Source organism: Hypomesus transpacificus, chromosome 9 (genome assembly GCF_021917145.1).
Source record: "Hypomesus transpacificus isolate Combined female chromosome 9, fHypTra1, whole genome shotgun sequence".
In the NCBI taxonomy this organism is placed as follows: Eukaryota; Metazoa; Chordata; class Actinopteri; order Osmeriformes; family Osmeridae; genus Hypomesus; species Hypomesus transpacificus.
In genome coordinates, this window is record NC_061068.1 from 7,210,966 (window position 1) to 7,227,361 (window position 16,396).

The 16,396-nt window shown below is 43.0% G+C and overlaps 2 protein-coding genes across 4 annotated transcripts; one reads left to right on the forward strand and one right to left on the reverse strand.

The window, feature by feature from the left end:
- Positions 1–262: 262 nt before the first annotated feature.
- zgc:113054 (uncharacterized protein LOC541322 homolog) lies at positions 263–13,017 on the reverse strand. Of its 2 annotated transcripts, XM_047025366.1 has the most exons (11): positions 12,846–13,017; positions 10,829–11,018; positions 10,556–10,647; positions 10,230–10,462; positions 9,883–10,119; positions 6,365–6,439; positions 6,035–6,251; positions 5,569–5,777; positions 5,174–5,246; positions 2,557–2,674; positions 263–1,114 (listed from the first exon to the last, which is right to left on the reverse strand). In XM_047025366.1, the coding sequence occupies exons 1-11, from the start codon at positions 12,859–12,861 to the stop codon at positions 919–921; spliced, it is 1,656 nt and encodes a 551-aa protein (XP_046881322.1). In that variant the 5' UTR covers positions 12,862–13,017; the 3' UTR covers positions 263–918. The 2 variants fall into 2 exon arrangements, with proteins under 2 accessions (XP_046881322.1, XP_046881320.1); XM_047025364.1 differs by lacking the exon at positions 12,846–13,017 and having other exon boundaries at positions 280–1,114; positions 10,230–10,467.
- Positions 13,018–13,032: 15 nt separating this feature from the next.
- Positions 13,033–16,363, forward strand: eevs (2-epi-5-epi-valiolone synthase). 2 transcript variants are annotated; one of them, XM_047025372.1, is made up of 6 exons: positions 13,033–13,323; positions 13,638–13,827; positions 14,210–14,843; positions 15,050–15,283; positions 15,575–15,827; positions 15,941–16,363. In XM_047025372.1, exons 2-6 carry the CDS (start codon positions 13,670–13,672, stop codon positions 16,063–16,065), a joined length of 1,404 nt encoding a protein of 467 aa, XP_046881328.1. In that variant the 5' UTR covers positions 13,033–13,323; positions 13,638–13,669; the 3' UTR covers positions 16,066–16,363. The 2 variants fall into 2 exon arrangements, with proteins under 2 accessions (XP_046881328.1, XP_046881327.1); XM_047025371.1 differs by lacking the exon at positions 13,033–13,323 and having other exon boundaries at positions 13,332–13,827.
- Positions 16,364–16,396: the final 33 nt, after the last annotated feature.

The following is a 16,396-nucleotide window of genomic DNA, read 5'->3' on the forward strand; positions in this document are numbered from 1 at the left end:
TTTGAAGACGCCATACTACTAATACATGCATTTGTTTAGTGTACTGTAGATTGGGTTCAATCATGTCTCTAATGCTGCTTGCGATTTGTAGGTAGGTAACTTAAGCTTGTGTTATATAAAACAGAACTGAAGCAAGTTTAGTGTTGTGAACGGTATTTTCATTAACATTTAATTAAATAAGACCATGGGGGTTCCTTTTTGTTTATCCACTATCAATTGTTTCATGTAATTATCCCATTAATTATAAAACCAAACATTCAGTCATTGACAGTGTAAAATCTTGTGTATTCCATGCATCAAAATCTTGAACTGTGATCCGTTCTCAAGTGTACTGAGCACTTATGAAATGGACCCATCTGAAAGGGCCGATAGCTTTAATGCTTGTTTATGAGGGTCACTTACAGATTAATGCAGCATAATTATCTCTCTATAAAAACATCAAAAGACACCACGTGAACAGTGTAAAAAGGTTATGGAAGCCTAAATGCTCTGAAAACAACCAAAAACTAAAACAAAAATGTCAACCCATCCCTTCTGAAAACCATTTATTACATTCAGAAACATCTGTACCGAAAAAAATCTTGACAGTCTTAGTTACATTTAAGTCTATTTAGGTCAAGTTTGCTAATATTTGCAAGACAACAACAACAACTATTATTTAATCTAGTTTTAAATTTAGCATTTTGTCTTCTGTAGATTGTGGCACAGTCCCAACATCATAATATGCCCTAGACTTACATTTGATAATGAACATTCTTCTTTTCTTTATTAATAAAGTTATTTTGTTCACAATGAGGTGGTAATCATGACCCAATCTTCCTTTGATTCATCTAATGGAGACCAATTTTGGGAGGGCGGATTCCTTTTCCAAAGTGTGACTCCTGCAGAGGAACAAAGAAAGTTTCTCTCCCCCTCCTTTTACCACAGACTTTGCCCACCCTCTATGACTAAATTATGCCCTGTCATGTAGTCTGAGGCATCACATGCCAAGTAGACCACTGCAGCTTGCAGGTCTGTCACTTGAGCCAGTCTTCCAGCAGGGATATCTGACAGCCAGCGCTGCACAAGAGGCCCCAGACTCTCTGAGTGGATGAGAGGGGTGTCGACAATACCCCTGAAAGGAGAGAGGGAGAGAGAAAAAACAACAAGACATCAGAGACATCACAGCCAAGAGTGACAATGTCGTATCAGAGCTAGCACTTTGGTGACAAAAATAAACCCAATTATCCTTTGGAAAAAGGGCAGCCCATGCAATCTTTGATGATATTTACAGTGAGACCGCTGGCGTTTATTAATTGACACGTCTCAGGAAACGGAACTCACAAAATCCCCTGCTCTGATTCCTCTCTGACATATGCTGAAACGTGTTTGAAATGGAGTGCTTGAGGGGCATTTAAGAGAAACCAGGTGGGGTGCTGATTCTGTTACATTTTTCCTCCATAGCAGGTTGTTTTAAGTCTTGGTAACATTCCAGTCTAATAGCTGCCTGTCGGCATAAGTCAGTCATTACCACTGCCGTCCTATTCGCATATTGAAATGCTTTATAGACTCAGTATATGTATACAAATATCAACATGTCTGCATCAAATGTGAAATGATTTTAGACTTGATGCGCGACTGACGTGACAGCAAATAAAAGAAGCGATGCTGATGCATCTTTTGCCAGAAGCCAACATATTTCTGTAGCTCCATACAAAATTTCAACATTTGCTAAATTAGCACTTCCGAGGAGCCTGTGACACCTTGGTTAACATATTCCACCTCAATTATATTTCTCTTCAGCAGCCTGTTATCTGGAACCTTTCCTGGCAATCAGAGGTGCTGTTTTCCCTCAGCCAATTTTCTAGATAATGCAGCTTATCACCGCTGCGGCTAAAGTTGCCAATGAAATCAGGCTGCAGTCAACCTAGCAAGAACTAATTGTGTCCCTTTTTTATGCATATTTACTGACTGTCACTTCAAAGAAATCAGTGGCCCATTGAGACACCCTGTTAGCGAGGGGAAAAGAATTGCTTCTTTGCAAATTAAAATTAGCAAACAAGCTGGCGATAAATAAAGCTGAGCGTGGCGTGTAAGAGAACGGGTGCTTTGTTCCAAAGCTGTGACGAGGCCCGGCTCACCCCACAGACCGGACGCATTTGCTAAGGGATGGCTGGGGCTAAGGGATGCTCCACTTAACACACACGCACTGCCTTCCTCTGTTCTCCTCTTTTCTTCCAGCTGCTCAGCTTCACAGACAAATAGACACAAACAAGGCGCCATTGTCGTGGCGACACTTCAAATGAGGATGCTAATTTGATTCCCTAATTGAATAGAACAATTAGAGCAAGTGTTTGGTTGATTCATCCCCCAAGACTTCATCTAATTAAGCACTGATGCATTGTTTGAGGTCTTAAATTGGCACCTCATTCTCAAATGGGGCTCTTCATGTTCAGGCAAACAAATGAAGTTTGTTCCTCATCCCAACTTCTTTTGGCAGATGAATACAATACAGTAGCAATACCACAGAACCGACAAAATCTGGTAGATGGTGCATGTTAAAAAGGTAATACTTACGGAGAAATGCAGTTGACCCTGACTCCTCTGTCAACCCATTCTGTACCAAGCGTCTGTGTCAGTTTGACCACTCCTGCTTTTGAGGTGTTATAAGAAAGCTGCTTCTGTGGATGGGGCACTGAGGAGGAGGAGACAGATGGGAAAGGAACTAAATGGCTAATTGAAATGGAACCTAATAGCACTGTCATTAATACAAGGAAAAGCAAAAAAAACACACATTTAGTTAAATATCATCATATACAGTGACACTTTTTTTCAATGCATCTTGCCTTATGTCAACATTCATATTGACAGCAGAGTGGATCTTTACCTGTGTTTACTATAAACATTCAAACACTTTTCATCCTAAACTAAAAGTTATTTAAATAGTATTGAATATTGTAGGAAAACAGGGTGGGCCTACTGTATCTCACTATATAACTTACAGTACACTATTTTATTATCATGATAGCTCTTTTACAAGCTCCCCGCTATCTGCTAGATTCTACAGGAAAAAACCTCCATTAACTGTGGGGACCCTGTGGATAAAGCCATGTAAAATTAATTGCTTCTAATGTCCAGTTATGCACTGACTTCAGCAACAAAGGCAGTGTGCCATTTGTTTGCCTTGACCATCACAGATGTTGCACGCTGCATGGGATGCTGGGAAAGGGGCTCATTTTTTAGCTGGTTGATTAATCATCACAAGGAATAGTCCAAGTTACATTCAACTTTAGTAGTTAACCCCGTCACCCGGTGATCTCACTGCCAAGTGGCTTTGGTGGGGACTGAGATGATAAATAAGAGCCAGCAGCAGAGAGGCAGGGGCCAGTTCTAGGGAGACAGGCCCAACTGCCCACCCCCTCCCTCTCCTCCCACACCTCTCGTCTCTTTGAAAGGGAAAAGTGCAGATGAAGAGGAAGGGGGATGCTGTTGTGATAACATGGTGGGGAGACAGGAGAGTGGAGCATGTTACAGGGCATGGTAAGGTGAGGCAGAACGTTGCACTACAGTAGCGGTTAAGCTGTGGTTAGGGTAATGTAAGATAATGCGTAGAGTAAGGCAGAACATGGTAGGGTGGGTCCCCTAGAGACCTGCTGAGGAGGAGCAGAGCCCTGGGCTTACATACAGATTCAAGGTGAAATCTGACTTATCAGGACAGGAAACACAGCCACTGTGTAAAAGCAGTTCTAACTATTCTAATCCTCACTGAAGACCTGATGATAGAGTTCCCAAAATACTGTTCAGAAAAGGCCTTCATCCTTCAAATCAACCTGCATTGATGTTTTCTCCATATCTAAGAGCAGTAATCCTGGGAGAGAGAGGGGAGGACGAGGGAGAGGCCCTTTCTAACATCCACTCTGCTACTTATTGCACACTTCAAGTGGAGAAAAAACATGCTCTTTTATCAGGTATGCCTTTACATTCTAAATTCCTCAGGACACAAAGAGTTCAAATGATTACTCTGGCTAAAGAACTGAGGCATTGAGTGTTCTCTTCCCGTGTGCATTAACATTCAGTTGGGAAATGCAGGTGTTAGAATGAAGAGGCCATTTATTCTCACTGTCATACACCTACATTTCCAAAACGGAAAAATAGTGTATGACTGTAGCAAACTGCGTATTTCAGGACATAAAACCATCATTTAATGCTGTCCTTACTGTCTATAACTGAGCCTCTGAATATCATCTGCTTGAAAAATGAGGCAAAAGATGAAAAAATACCCCCCACATTTTAGTCAGCAGATGGACAAAAAGCTGTCACCACGCATCTTAATTGGACATTCCCGGCTGCTTTTTGATACTCTACTTGGCCAGAACAGGTCCCATCTGATTATACATTATGACAATATTATAACAGATGTCCAGACCAATAAAGTAAATTCCTGCAGGACTGCGTGTAATGTGAGTAATTGATCACTTTTTTATGCTGGCCACTATTTACCAGCATGCTCCTGTTTTACAGATTGCCCCTGCAGTCGGGACTCGGGCCCATATGGCACAGTAGTTTATTGGTGATTTGACTATACTGCTGATCAAGTGCTGCTGTTCCTCAGGAGGAACCTGTTGGAGGAGGAATTAAACTGGGGCTGATTCACTTTGGGTTTACAGTGTGTTCAATTACATCTAAAAGCATCTTCCGCTGCTTGTACAAGGCCCTTGGCACAGGCAGGGTTGTTGCCAGCAAGCAGGAACCCTCTTTTACATGTTGGACCTCAGGTTGTCTACCACATCCTCCCCTCAGATCCACAGAGATAGGATGTTTATTATGATGCAAACAGGCTTGGCAAGCAGCAATGACAACACTATGTGTTGGCATGTGAGTGGGTACAGTGTAGTCAAACAGAGATTCTGAAATCTTATTGGAACTTTCTCCTCCGTGGTTATCCGAAGTTCACCAGAAGACAATAACATCATGCAAGACCAAAGAGGTCTTTAGGGGCTGTTGCCAGTTAACAAGATGCATAATGAAGCACAGTGATGATGTGAGCTACACAGTGTTGTGGAGTGTGCAACACACTCAGCTTCACTATTATTCTCTTCTTAACTCTCCACGCCAGAGAGATTAAAGCAAGACATCTTCCCTCTATGTGTGGCTAACATCCAAAGGGAACATATGGAACACAGTCATCACTCACCTATGAGGCTGGCCATAGAGGCTGTGTTAATGATCTTTCCATAGCCTTGCTTCAGCATCACACGGCCTGCAGCCTGAGGCAAGGATTCAGGGGGAATGGACAAATTAGAAACCTCAGCACAGTGGTCAGATCCTACTAAAGACACCCAAACAGTCCAGAGAGAAAGGGTTATCCCAGTCAGAACCAGATAATACAATTATAGAATAAATTAAATAATAAATCAGATGCTCAAATATTTTATAGATATATACTGAATTGATATAATACCTGCATCCTGAGCAAAAGATGAGCACATGTGAGCCCACACCAACCAATCTTTCTACCACAAAATCAGTGAATCTGATGGTTGTGGGTCATATAGAATCATGGATGCTTAAGTGTAGAGGGTGACCCACCTGACAGCACATGAATGTACCCCTCAGGTTGACATTAAAGGTTTGGTCCCACTCCTCCAAACTGGTGTCTTCACTGGCAGAGTTATTGTTGATCCCAGCATTGTTGCATGCAATATGTATCTCTCCCCATTTGGAAACAATGTTGTCAATCATCCTCTGGACATCCGCTGATTTGCTGATGTCAGCAACAATCAAAATGCAGTTGATCCCTGTAAAAAAAAAATACATGGCTTGAAATGCTCATCACAAAAGATTTCAAAGCATGGTCAGTAATTTGTCTGTCAGCTCACTGAAGTTTCCAAATTAAGATTCTTTCTCTGTGAGTACATAGCCATCTGCTGGCCAAAATATTTAGTACAGCCATCTAAAATTTCAATCTCCATCCATGGTTGGAAAACATGAATTAATGTAATGAAGAATTACATCACCATAGAGCAAACTAGTTACTGATTTTCTTTGCACCAACCTTTCAGAGTGAGCTCCTCTACCACACTCGCAGCCTTCCCTTGGTCCATGTCCACAACAGCCACCTTGGCCCCCGCCTCTCCCAGGGCATGTGCGAATGCTCGGCCTATCCCCTGACCTGCTCCAGTCACATAAGCCACCTTGCCATCCAGACGCATCCGCTCCAGTATCAGCCTCCCCTTGACTCCCCGGAACACCTCGTCATCTGTCACCCTGATCTGAGAAACACACATAAGCATCTGCTGAGTTCATGAATTGATACAAAAAAAACACAAACATGGGTGGTAGGGGGTTGTGATCATAGTTACTGAATGAAGCCACTGATAATTACTTGTGAGCCGGGACATGCTGATAGCATGGGCACTCTGCGAATGATACTGATGCCATCTCTCAGAGGAACAATAACCTGTAAAACAACTCAAACGTCACCAACACAAACACTTGTTTTTACTTGTTTTGTCAATGTTATATTGTCGTTTATTCAGTACGACCGGCAGACACTTCTGGACATTAAGTTGTCACTTGGCAAGGATCATTTTACGAACTTTAATTCCACTTCTCGGAGTGCGAGCTCGGACTGCAGCTGGCCCTTTGCTGTTTCGCCGTTCTGTTTACCCGCTAGACGGAGAAAGAAGAAACGTGGCCGGCGTGCTGGAGTCCTTGTTCGAACTCGGAAACGATGCTTCAAACCTGCTCTTCCAACCATCTTACTAGCTAACGTTCAGTCCATCGACAACAAAATGGATGAACTTAACGCTCGTGTCAAATTCCAACGGGACATCAGGAACTGCTGTGTACTGGCGTTCGTTGAGACCTGGCTGTCTCCGGAGATCTCCGACGCAGCGGTTACCCCGTCGGGATTCACCATATACCGCCAGGACAGAACAGCTGACTCAGGGAAGTGCAGGGGCGGAGGGGTCTGTGTTATGGTTAACTCTCTCTGGGCTACGGATGTAGCGGTATTAGCATCTCACTGCTCTCCGGTCCTTGAGCTGCTAACTGTAAAAATCAGACCCTTCTATCTACCTCGGGAATTCACTGCGGTCGTCATGAGTGCAGTCTACATCCCCCCCCAGGTAGACAAGGCCGCTGCTTTGGATGAACTGTATGGGATTATCAATGGTCTGGAAAATGTGCACCCACAGGCAGCCTTCATTGTTGTTGGTGATTTCAACAGAGCTAACATGAAGAAAGTCCTGCCCAAATACTATCAGCACATTGACTTCTTCACACGTGGAGACCAGATCCTTGACCATTGTTATACAACATTCAAGGGCAGTTACAAACCCCTCCCCCGCCCTGCCTTTGGGAAGGCTGATCACACCTCCATTCTTCTTCTCCCCGCATATGAACAAAAGCTCAAACAGGTCAGACCGGTTGAGAGGTCAGTTCACCTATGGAGTGACGAGTGTGTGGCGACCCTCCAGGACTGCTTTGACACCACTGACTGGCTGATGGTCAGGGACGCAGCAGATGGGGACATTAACGAATACTCAGACACTGTCTCCAGCTACATCCAGCACTGCATTGATGACGTTGTCCCCAAGAAGGTTGTCCGGTCTTTCCCAAATCAGAAGCCCTGGGTTGATGCCGCGGTCCGGGCCAAGCTGAGAGCCCGTACTGTCGCCTTTAATTCTGGGGACCCTGATGAGTACAGGAAGGCCAGATACGACCTTCTGAAGGCCATCAAAGCAGCGAAAAGGGCCTACAGGACCAAGGTGGAGTCCAGCTACCATGGCTCTGACCCCAGGCGCATGTGGAGTGGACTTAAAGCCATTACAGAATACAAAGGGAGAGGCTACAATGAGACCCAGTCTTCTGTCCTACTGCCAGACGAGCTGAACTCCTTCTACGCTCGCTTTGAGAGGGACAGTGAACCCCCTGCAGTGGAGCTACCTGAAGGCCAAGCCAGTGGTGTGCCTACACTAACTGTAGCTGAGGTGAGGCTATGCTTTAAGAAGATCAACCCTCGCAAGGCACCTGGCCCAGACGGCATATCAGGTAGGGCCCTTAGGGGCTGCGCTGACCAGCTGGCAGGGGTCTTCAGTGACATCTTCAACCTCTCCCTTAACCTGTCTGTACTCCCCACCTGCTTCAAGAGGACCACCATCATCCCTGTGCCCAAGAACACCAAGGTCACATGTCTGAATGACTATCGCCCAATAGCACTGACCTCTATCATCATGAAGTGCTTCGAGCGGCTAGTCAAATCATTCATCTGCTCCTCGCTGCCACTGGACCCTATGCAGTTTGCATACCGGTCCAATAGGTCTACAGACGATGCCATCGCTCTGACCATGCACACCGCTCTCTCCCACCTGGACAAGGGGAATACATATGTGAGGATGCTGTTCATTGACTACAGCTCTGCATTCAACACCATCATCCCCTCCAGACTGGTCTCCAAGCTTGTGGACCTGGGACTAAGCACCTCCCTCTGCAAGTGGATCTTCCACTTCCTGACGGGGAGGCCACAGGTGGTGAGAATCGGTGACCGCACTTCATCTGTACTGATCACCAACACAGGCACCCCCCAGGGCTGTGTGCTCAGCCCTCTCCTGTTCTCCTTGTTCACCCACGACTGTGCGGCTACGCACAGCTCCAACCTCCTCGTTAAGTTTGCTGACGACACAACCATCGTGGGCCTCATCTCTGACAGTGACGAGTCAGCCTACAGAGAGGAGGTTGACACCCTGACATCATGGTGTCAGGACAACAACCTCTCTCTTAACATCAGCAAGACCAAGGAGATGATTGTGGACTTTAGGAGGCGGCAGGAGGAGGAGCATGCACCCCTATTCATCAATGGATCGGAAGTGGAGAAGGTCAGCTGCTTCAAGTTCCTCGGGGTGAACATCAGCAATGACCTCACCTGGTCTGTTCACACGGACAAGGTGGTCAAAACGGCCCGTAAGCGCCTCTTCTTCCTGAGGAGACTGAAGAAGTTTGGTATGGACTCAGTCATCCTTACTAACTTTTACAGATGCACTATAGAAAGCATTCTGACTGGTTGTATCACAGTGTGGTATGGGAGCTGCACAGACCGGGACCGCAAGGCCCTACGAAGTGTGGTCCGTTCTGCTGAGTTCATCATCGGCAGGAAGCTCCCAGCCCTACAGGACACCTACCACACACGTTGCCTTAGGAAAGCCAGCAGGATTCTAAGAGACTGTTCCCACCCATCCTTCAGTCTCTTTACCCCGTTGCCTTCTGGCAGGCGTTACCGCAGCATCCGGTCGCGCACACGCAGACTGGACAACAGTTTCTACCCAAGGGTCATCAGGCTTCTCAATGGACACTGATATGGACATTTTTACTGCACACTAGTCACTTATACACTGTCACTTTCAGCTACTGGTTGCTCTTTCAGTAACATTGCACTACTGTACCTCGCCACCAGGCTCCTGTTTGGTCATTGACAAAGTCACTGATCTGTAAATTTGCACTACTGCACTGTACTCCATTTAGGTTAGATTAGTTTATAGGGTTGTAACAGGTTTTTTTTTTTTTTTTTTTTTTTTTTTTTTTGTGTATTAGGGTTAGTATAGCGTACTATTTATTGTTATCTGTAATTTAGGAAGTTTTAGTGTTAGGGTTAGTATAGTCGTTTATTTATTGCTATCTGTATATTTAGGAAGTTCACTTATCTAAGCTCAGCATAGATGTAAATTTGTTCTGTGTACTTATATGTTATGTTATGCCAAGTGCTTGCGTTGTCTTGTCTTAAGAATTTCAGTGCCCAGTCTAACCTTGTGTTGCTCTGTGCACCTGACAAATAAAAGACTTGAACTTGAACTTGAACTTGAACATAAAGAAATTCTAATGACCAGGCTTTGATTTGACACGGACCTGTTCCACACGAGGATCTCTCCTAACAAACTCGTTAAAGTCGCGGAGGGCTATTCCATTTTCATCAGTGGTGTCTTTCAGGTACACCTTGGCCTTAAACAGGGAGTTGTCCACACAGAGAATACCGCTGACACAAAGCAGGTTGTTGTCCAGTATATAGTTGTAATAATGGATGTAGTTGTTCTTGTCTGCATCGATGAAGATCAGATCAAATTGTTCTCCTTTTGATGCCAATTCCTTCAAGAAAAAGAAGACTGTTAAGACAGGGAAACAGAGACATACTACATACGTCGATGTTTTTGTTAATTAAAAACACAGATCATTTAATAATAAGCAAATTTGGTCACCTTCAAGGTATCCATAGCGGAACCAATCTTGACAGTTATCTTCTTGCCATGTGGAGACTTGTCAAATATGGGTTGAGCAAATTCTTTAAGGTATGGCTCGAGTTCACAGGCAACTAGGGAGCCATCCTCAGGTAGTCCCTCAGCCATGGAGAGCGCCCCGTAGCCTGTGAACATGCCTATCTCTAGAATCCTCCTAGACTTGCTTGTGTGAACAAGCATTTTCAGAACCTGGCCTGCACTTGAGAAAACAAAACTGTGATTTAGAAACTGTAATTGTTATTCCTTCAATGACATGTGCACTCTAGACCTCATTAATAATGTCACACCTTCAACATGTCCAGTGATGCATTCTTTTGGAAGACGGAAGCGAGTTTTGCCTTCCTTGTAGACTTTGTCCCAATCATGGTCCACTGTTTTCCTACAAATAAAAAATAAAGTCTCCCAAGTGAAGATGTATGATTGTCAAGACACTACTTCCACATGACAACAGCAATTATTTAGCTGAATGTTTCGTTTTTATATTTGTTATTAAACTACCGGCACACCCTTACTTACAGTAGACGAGATTACGTAAAATAATATAAAACCAATATGTTTACTTGTAGAGCTCAGCAAGAGGTTGACTTTCCTGGCTGCTCATCTTCTCCAAATAGTCATCCAACCCTGCTGCAATGTCAAGGGCCTTCTGTAAATTGCACCTCAACTCTTCTGTAATGTTGGTACTGACATCCGCTATTTCCTTGGCCTTGTTCAGGAAATCCACAAGGAATTCCATAGGGGTATCAGGAACTGTGAGAAACAAAACCGAACTTATAATATTGTTATATGGTCATATAACAATACTACTTCAGTTAAGACACCCAAAGTTTTTATCAAAGTGATACTGTACAATGTTGTGCACGTTCTTACAGAGCAGTACCTCTCATGAACTCGTTCAAAGTTCAGTTCATACAAGTAAATATAAATCGTTCACGTTCATAGTTCACCATTTAAATTCTGAACGCGTTCATAGTTCAGTTCATTTCATAGTTTTAATGTGGAAATTAAGAATGAAAGACTTAGAGCTAACTTGTTTTTTAACACTTAGCTATATGTGTGAGTTCTAAATATTTATTATCGTGTCTTTTTACAATTTATTTGTTACCATTCGTAATGACCGCGTTCTATACATTATCCCTTACATAATGAGGATATTCTATTGTTATTTCAGAACTTGTAGGCCTACTGCCATTGTTAATAAGCTATCTCAGACTGAGTGATCACTTGTCGCTGAACAATTGAACCAGCAATATTTAAAGAAGTTATCCAATAATTGCCTAATTAGACATTAAATATAGACTATTACAAAAAAAACAGCCCATTTCTTCTTATTTTCAACATTCAATTGAACCAGAAATATTGGAACAAAATATGTAATAATCACAAAAAGATTACAAATTATACAAGACATGTTGTACCATTTCAACATTGCTAATAGGATAGGTAGGCCTGTCTGCGTTTTTGTAGCGCAGTCCGGGATGCAGGAGGAGAGCGCAACACGCATATCAGGCGCAGCTTTCAGTCCCATAGATTTCTCTTCATTTTTGTGAGCACAGAAAATCCAAATTCGCACGTGGTAGTGAAAGGACTAAGCATAGAAATACTGGCACTACTGAGGACAGGATATTCTGACAAAATTCGTATCCAGAATGACGATAAGGTCACAGATCCATATCGGGTCAGTCAGTGCATCGCAGCAACTCGGTTTCTTCTGCAGGACTAAGCGTCAACTCAAGCAAAGTATCAGGACTCTCAAATTCGAAGGGATTTTGCGTCCTACTTTTATCATTCAGAATGGCATAGGCTACCTCTCTGTTGGAAAATAGCGATCAAACTTCTCAATAAGCGCAAGACATGAGTTTGAATAAGCGCAGACGGCTGCTGGTCTTTCAAATAGGGGAAGCTCATTTTCGGCCTAAATCATATATATATAGGCTACTTTACATTAATTTTCTAGTTCACAATAGTAAATATTTGACCATTCATTTGTTAAAGAAATCGCCACTGGCAGAGATGCAGATCGTGACAAGGCAACCCCCAAAAAATCTCTTGCAACCCACCTGAGGGTTGTGACCCAGTCTTTGGGAACACTGGGTTTGGGTAGGCTACATAGCAAACATTTTACGGGCACTGAGCAACGACATAGTGCAAGCATTCGATTTAGACAGCGTCTCTCGCGGAGAAGGAAAACATTCCGTAACGTTTTAGCTGGACCTCAGATAATATGAACGTGTTCACCGTTCAATTCATTATTTGTCATTAAGTTTCGTTCAGTTCATCGTTGTCATGAAAATGAAGACGTTCAATGTCATGCACAACACTGTTCATCTTAAAAATACACCGTATTCTATGGTCGACGCTGGTGGCCAGCCGGTATATTGTATAGGCTTTTGTATATGGTATATACAAAAGCCTATACAATATACAATTGTATATTGTATATGCTTATCCCGCTTTAGAAAGTTTCAGATGACGCATGCATGTTACATATTTTTGTCGAATTAGAATATTCAGTTTGATATGTAAGGCACAATTGTGGAAAAATACATTTCAGCGTTGTTTAATGCGCATTCAAACCTTTGCCAGCCTGCATGGTGATCTTCGCTGAAACTTGAAGGTCCTGGTAAGAAGTCGAGATTTGCAATGCAGACGGTGCAAGCTGACTACTGTAGCCTACTAGTGAAGCGTTGTGTAAAAAATAAGTAATAATTTGTGAGGACTTAACGCAACACTGCCAGAGAAAAAAGTTAAAACACGTGAGTGTACGAACTGACTGTCACCGTCAATCATTCGTAACCTGAGCCTTTTCAATAGGCTACAACAGGATTCTTTTCGACGCCTCACGTGGGAGACATAGGCTACGAGACAATTAACACTTAAAACTTCGTTGAATTTGTCATTTATAAGGCTTCTCACATAGTAATTAAAATGTCTTAGTAGACTTACCTATTTAATCACTAAACTATTTACCCTCGACCTGTGAGATCAATATGTTGAAAGAGTTAACCTAACTTCCATGAACTGACGTGGACATTGCTATCTGACCTGAAACACGGTAGGAGCTATTGTGCCAAAAATCTTCTTTAAAATGTTAATTTCTGAAACATGTATATACATTTAACTGTACTACACATTAATGCGGCAATAGGCCTACTTCAAACCATATACAAAAAGAGGTATCACAGTTAAACTGTCCTTACATCACAAATTGTGTAAGAATTTGGGCATCATGTAATGACTTGACCGGCTTGTCTTTCATAAGCAAGCCGCTCCGCCCTTATGTAAGATCATCATGTATACTGAGTGTACAGTATATATAAAGTACGCTCAGGATACATGATATTCCTCTACAACTGCCTCCCAATACAGAACACTCAATCGAATTACCGCATAATACCAACATGTCATTTACTATCAAGACTCACTTGGAACAGCCCGTTCAATCCAACAAAGTAAAGAAGACAGAGTACAACTTAATCCAAGTCAAAGGCACCTGGAAACGGAAAGTGGGGAAGAATTTCAGCCAGAATTTAAAGGGATGTGGATCAGCTGCCAAAATGTGAGTAAAACTGACTCCTCAGGCGACCTAATACTGTATATCTGCATGATTGTTGACAGTCTTGTGGTGCTACTGTGCTGAGCTATTCACCTGTTTCAATCAAGCAGAATAATATACACATGGATGTATTTCATAAATGCATGGTATTACATCCTTTGTTTTATTTAGGATATACATGCCATGTGACTGGTGTAGGTCCATACAGTACATACAGTAGTTTGGAATATGCCAATGGGCTTCTTTTAGTTCATAACTGTCTACTGGTAAATGTCCACATTGTCATATTCTTTCACAAGTAAAACTCTCACAAACTGTGTTTTCTTAGTGTCTAAAAATAGGTAATTCTTTCAACTTTCTAAGAATGATCACTCCTGTTTTACAGCTATGAAAGCACCACAGAGCAGGGAACATCCTGGACTGTGGTCAGTCCCATCGTCTTTACCTACAAGGTGATCCAGTCCCAGGGCCTGCTGGACCCTAGCAATGACACCCTCCTCCTGGGACACATCCGAGACCCTGAGCAGCTGGAGGCCATCCGGAGCAGCACCACGCCCCTCCGGCGCTTCGTAGTTATAGATGAGATCGTCTACAACCTGTACGGCCGCCAGCTCATTGACTACTTGCAAGCCTTTGGCGCTGTGTACAGGATCCTGCCCTTGCCCACCACTGAGGAAAACAAGTCCATGGAGCTAGCAATGCAAATCCTGGAAGAGGTCCACAAGTTCTCCTTGGACAGACGCACAGAGCCCATCATTGCAATTGGAGGAGGGGTTTGCCTGGACATTGTAGGACTTGCAGCCTCTCTCTATAGAAGACGCACCCCGTATATCCGGGTTCCAACCACCCTGCTGTCCTACGTCGATGCTAGTGTGGGGGCAAAGAATGGGGTGAATTTTGCTGACTGTAAGAATAAGCTGGGTTCCTACGTTCCTCCAGTGGCAGCTTTTCTAGACTCCTCCTTCCTTCAGACTGTGCCTCAACGACACATCTCCAATGGCCTGGCAGAGATATTGAAGGTACAGTATGCAGAATGACTGCACTGTTCTACCCTGATGCTAATGCTCAGTGTACGTTTGTTGCGAAAGGATAGACATGCAGGATTTGAAAGATATAAGGTTGCATCTTTATGCACCTTTTTCTTTTCACAAAGCCATTTCATCCAAATTAAATTATTGTAGCTAATCTCCACATGAACTAGATCTAACATCATTATTCTCTGTAGATGGCCTTAATGAAACACAGAGGACTGTTTGAGCTGCTGGAGATCCATGGAAGGTTCCTGCTGGATTCCAAGTTCCAGACACAGGGGCTCCAGGGGGAGGACTCAGAGCCAGCCTCAGTATGTACCCGTCTGGCCATTGAGACCATGCTGGAGGAGCTGGCCCCAAACCTGTGGGAGGATGACTTGGACAGACTGGTGGACTTTGGTCACCTTATCAGCCCTGAGCTTGAAATGGTACCTTCTGACCTGTCTAAGTTAATGGCAGCAAAATCCAAATATTTGTCAATTCCTTTTAGATTAATCAACACAGCTTTTTGAGGGTTCTGTATACACAAACTTCATGAGCTTTTAAAAAGAAATGCAGTTTGGCAATGTATGTGTGATTCAGTCAAACCCTACTCAAGGAATTTATTACAGTTTCTTTACTTTTTTAAATGAATGTTTAGAAGCTTGCATGCCGGTGAAACGACACATGATTAGACAAGTCAACCATGTATGGAATGTACAATGTTCCTTTCGTTCCAGAAAGTACTTCCTTCTCTGCTGCATGGCGAGGCAGTGAACATTGACATGTCCTACATGGTGTATGTGGCCCGGGAGAGAGGGTTCCTGACAGAGAAGGACAAGATACGAATCATAAGCTGCATGGTTGGTCTGGAGCTCCCTGTGTGGCACCAGGACTGCACCTTGGCCATGGTCCAAAAGTCCCTGTGTGAGAGGCTCAAGCACTCTGGTGGGTTTGTCAGGATGCCCCTGCCCATTGGCCTGGGAAATGCAGGTAAGGGAACCTAACAAGATCTCAGATGTTTAACACTACAAACAAAATTGAAACAGTTTTTTTAAATCAAATCATACCTAACTACTCTACTATTTGTTATGGTTCTTTTACAGAGATTTTCAATGACACCTCTGATGAAACCCTGTATAAAGCCTATGTGAGATGGTGTGATGAGCTGAGTACAAAACCTCCACATATACCCAACAGGGAACATATCATTGATGTGGTAGATAATTAGTAGATAACTTCCTACTATCTGTTGAAAATCTTCATTTACTCACTGAGCCATATTTCATTATGTAAGATGTTTGTCTTTAATTAAGATACAATTATTATTTACTTCATTATAGCCATCTTAATGTTTTTTTTTTAAATTGCATTAGATTGATAGAGTAATGAGAGAATAAGAGAATGCAGAATGAGAGAATAACAACAAAATTGCAAACCCTGATATTGAGCAGGATTGAGTATTTCTTGATGATGTTACAAAAAGTTTTTAATAAAATCATATTTTGTTCTAAAAACACAATTTGAGTTCTCATATTGAAAATAATTTTCAGTACCAAGGC

Coding starts and splice junctions, on each gene's coding strand:
- zgc:113054 (XM_047025366.1), bottom strand. Junction 10,648..10,828: donor CCTCTTGCTGAGCTCTACAA/GTAAACATATTG, acceptor TTTTATTTGTAG/GAAAACAGTGGACCATGATT. Junction 1,115..2,556: donor AGGGTCAACTGCATTTCTCC/GTAAGTATTACC, acceptor CTCTCCTTTCAG/GGGTATTGTCGACACCCCTC.
- eevs (XM_047025372.1), top strand. CDS start 13,670: ATGTCATTTACTATCAAGACTCACTTGGAACAGCCCGTTCAATCCAAC. Junction 13,828..14,209: donor TGTGGATCAGCTGCCAAAAT/GTGAGTAAAACT, acceptor CCTGTTTTACAG/CTATGAAAGCACCACAGAGC. Junction 15,828..15,940: donor CATTGGCCTGGGAAATGCAG/GTAAGGGAACCT, acceptor GTTCTTTTACAG/AGATTTTCAATGACACCTCT.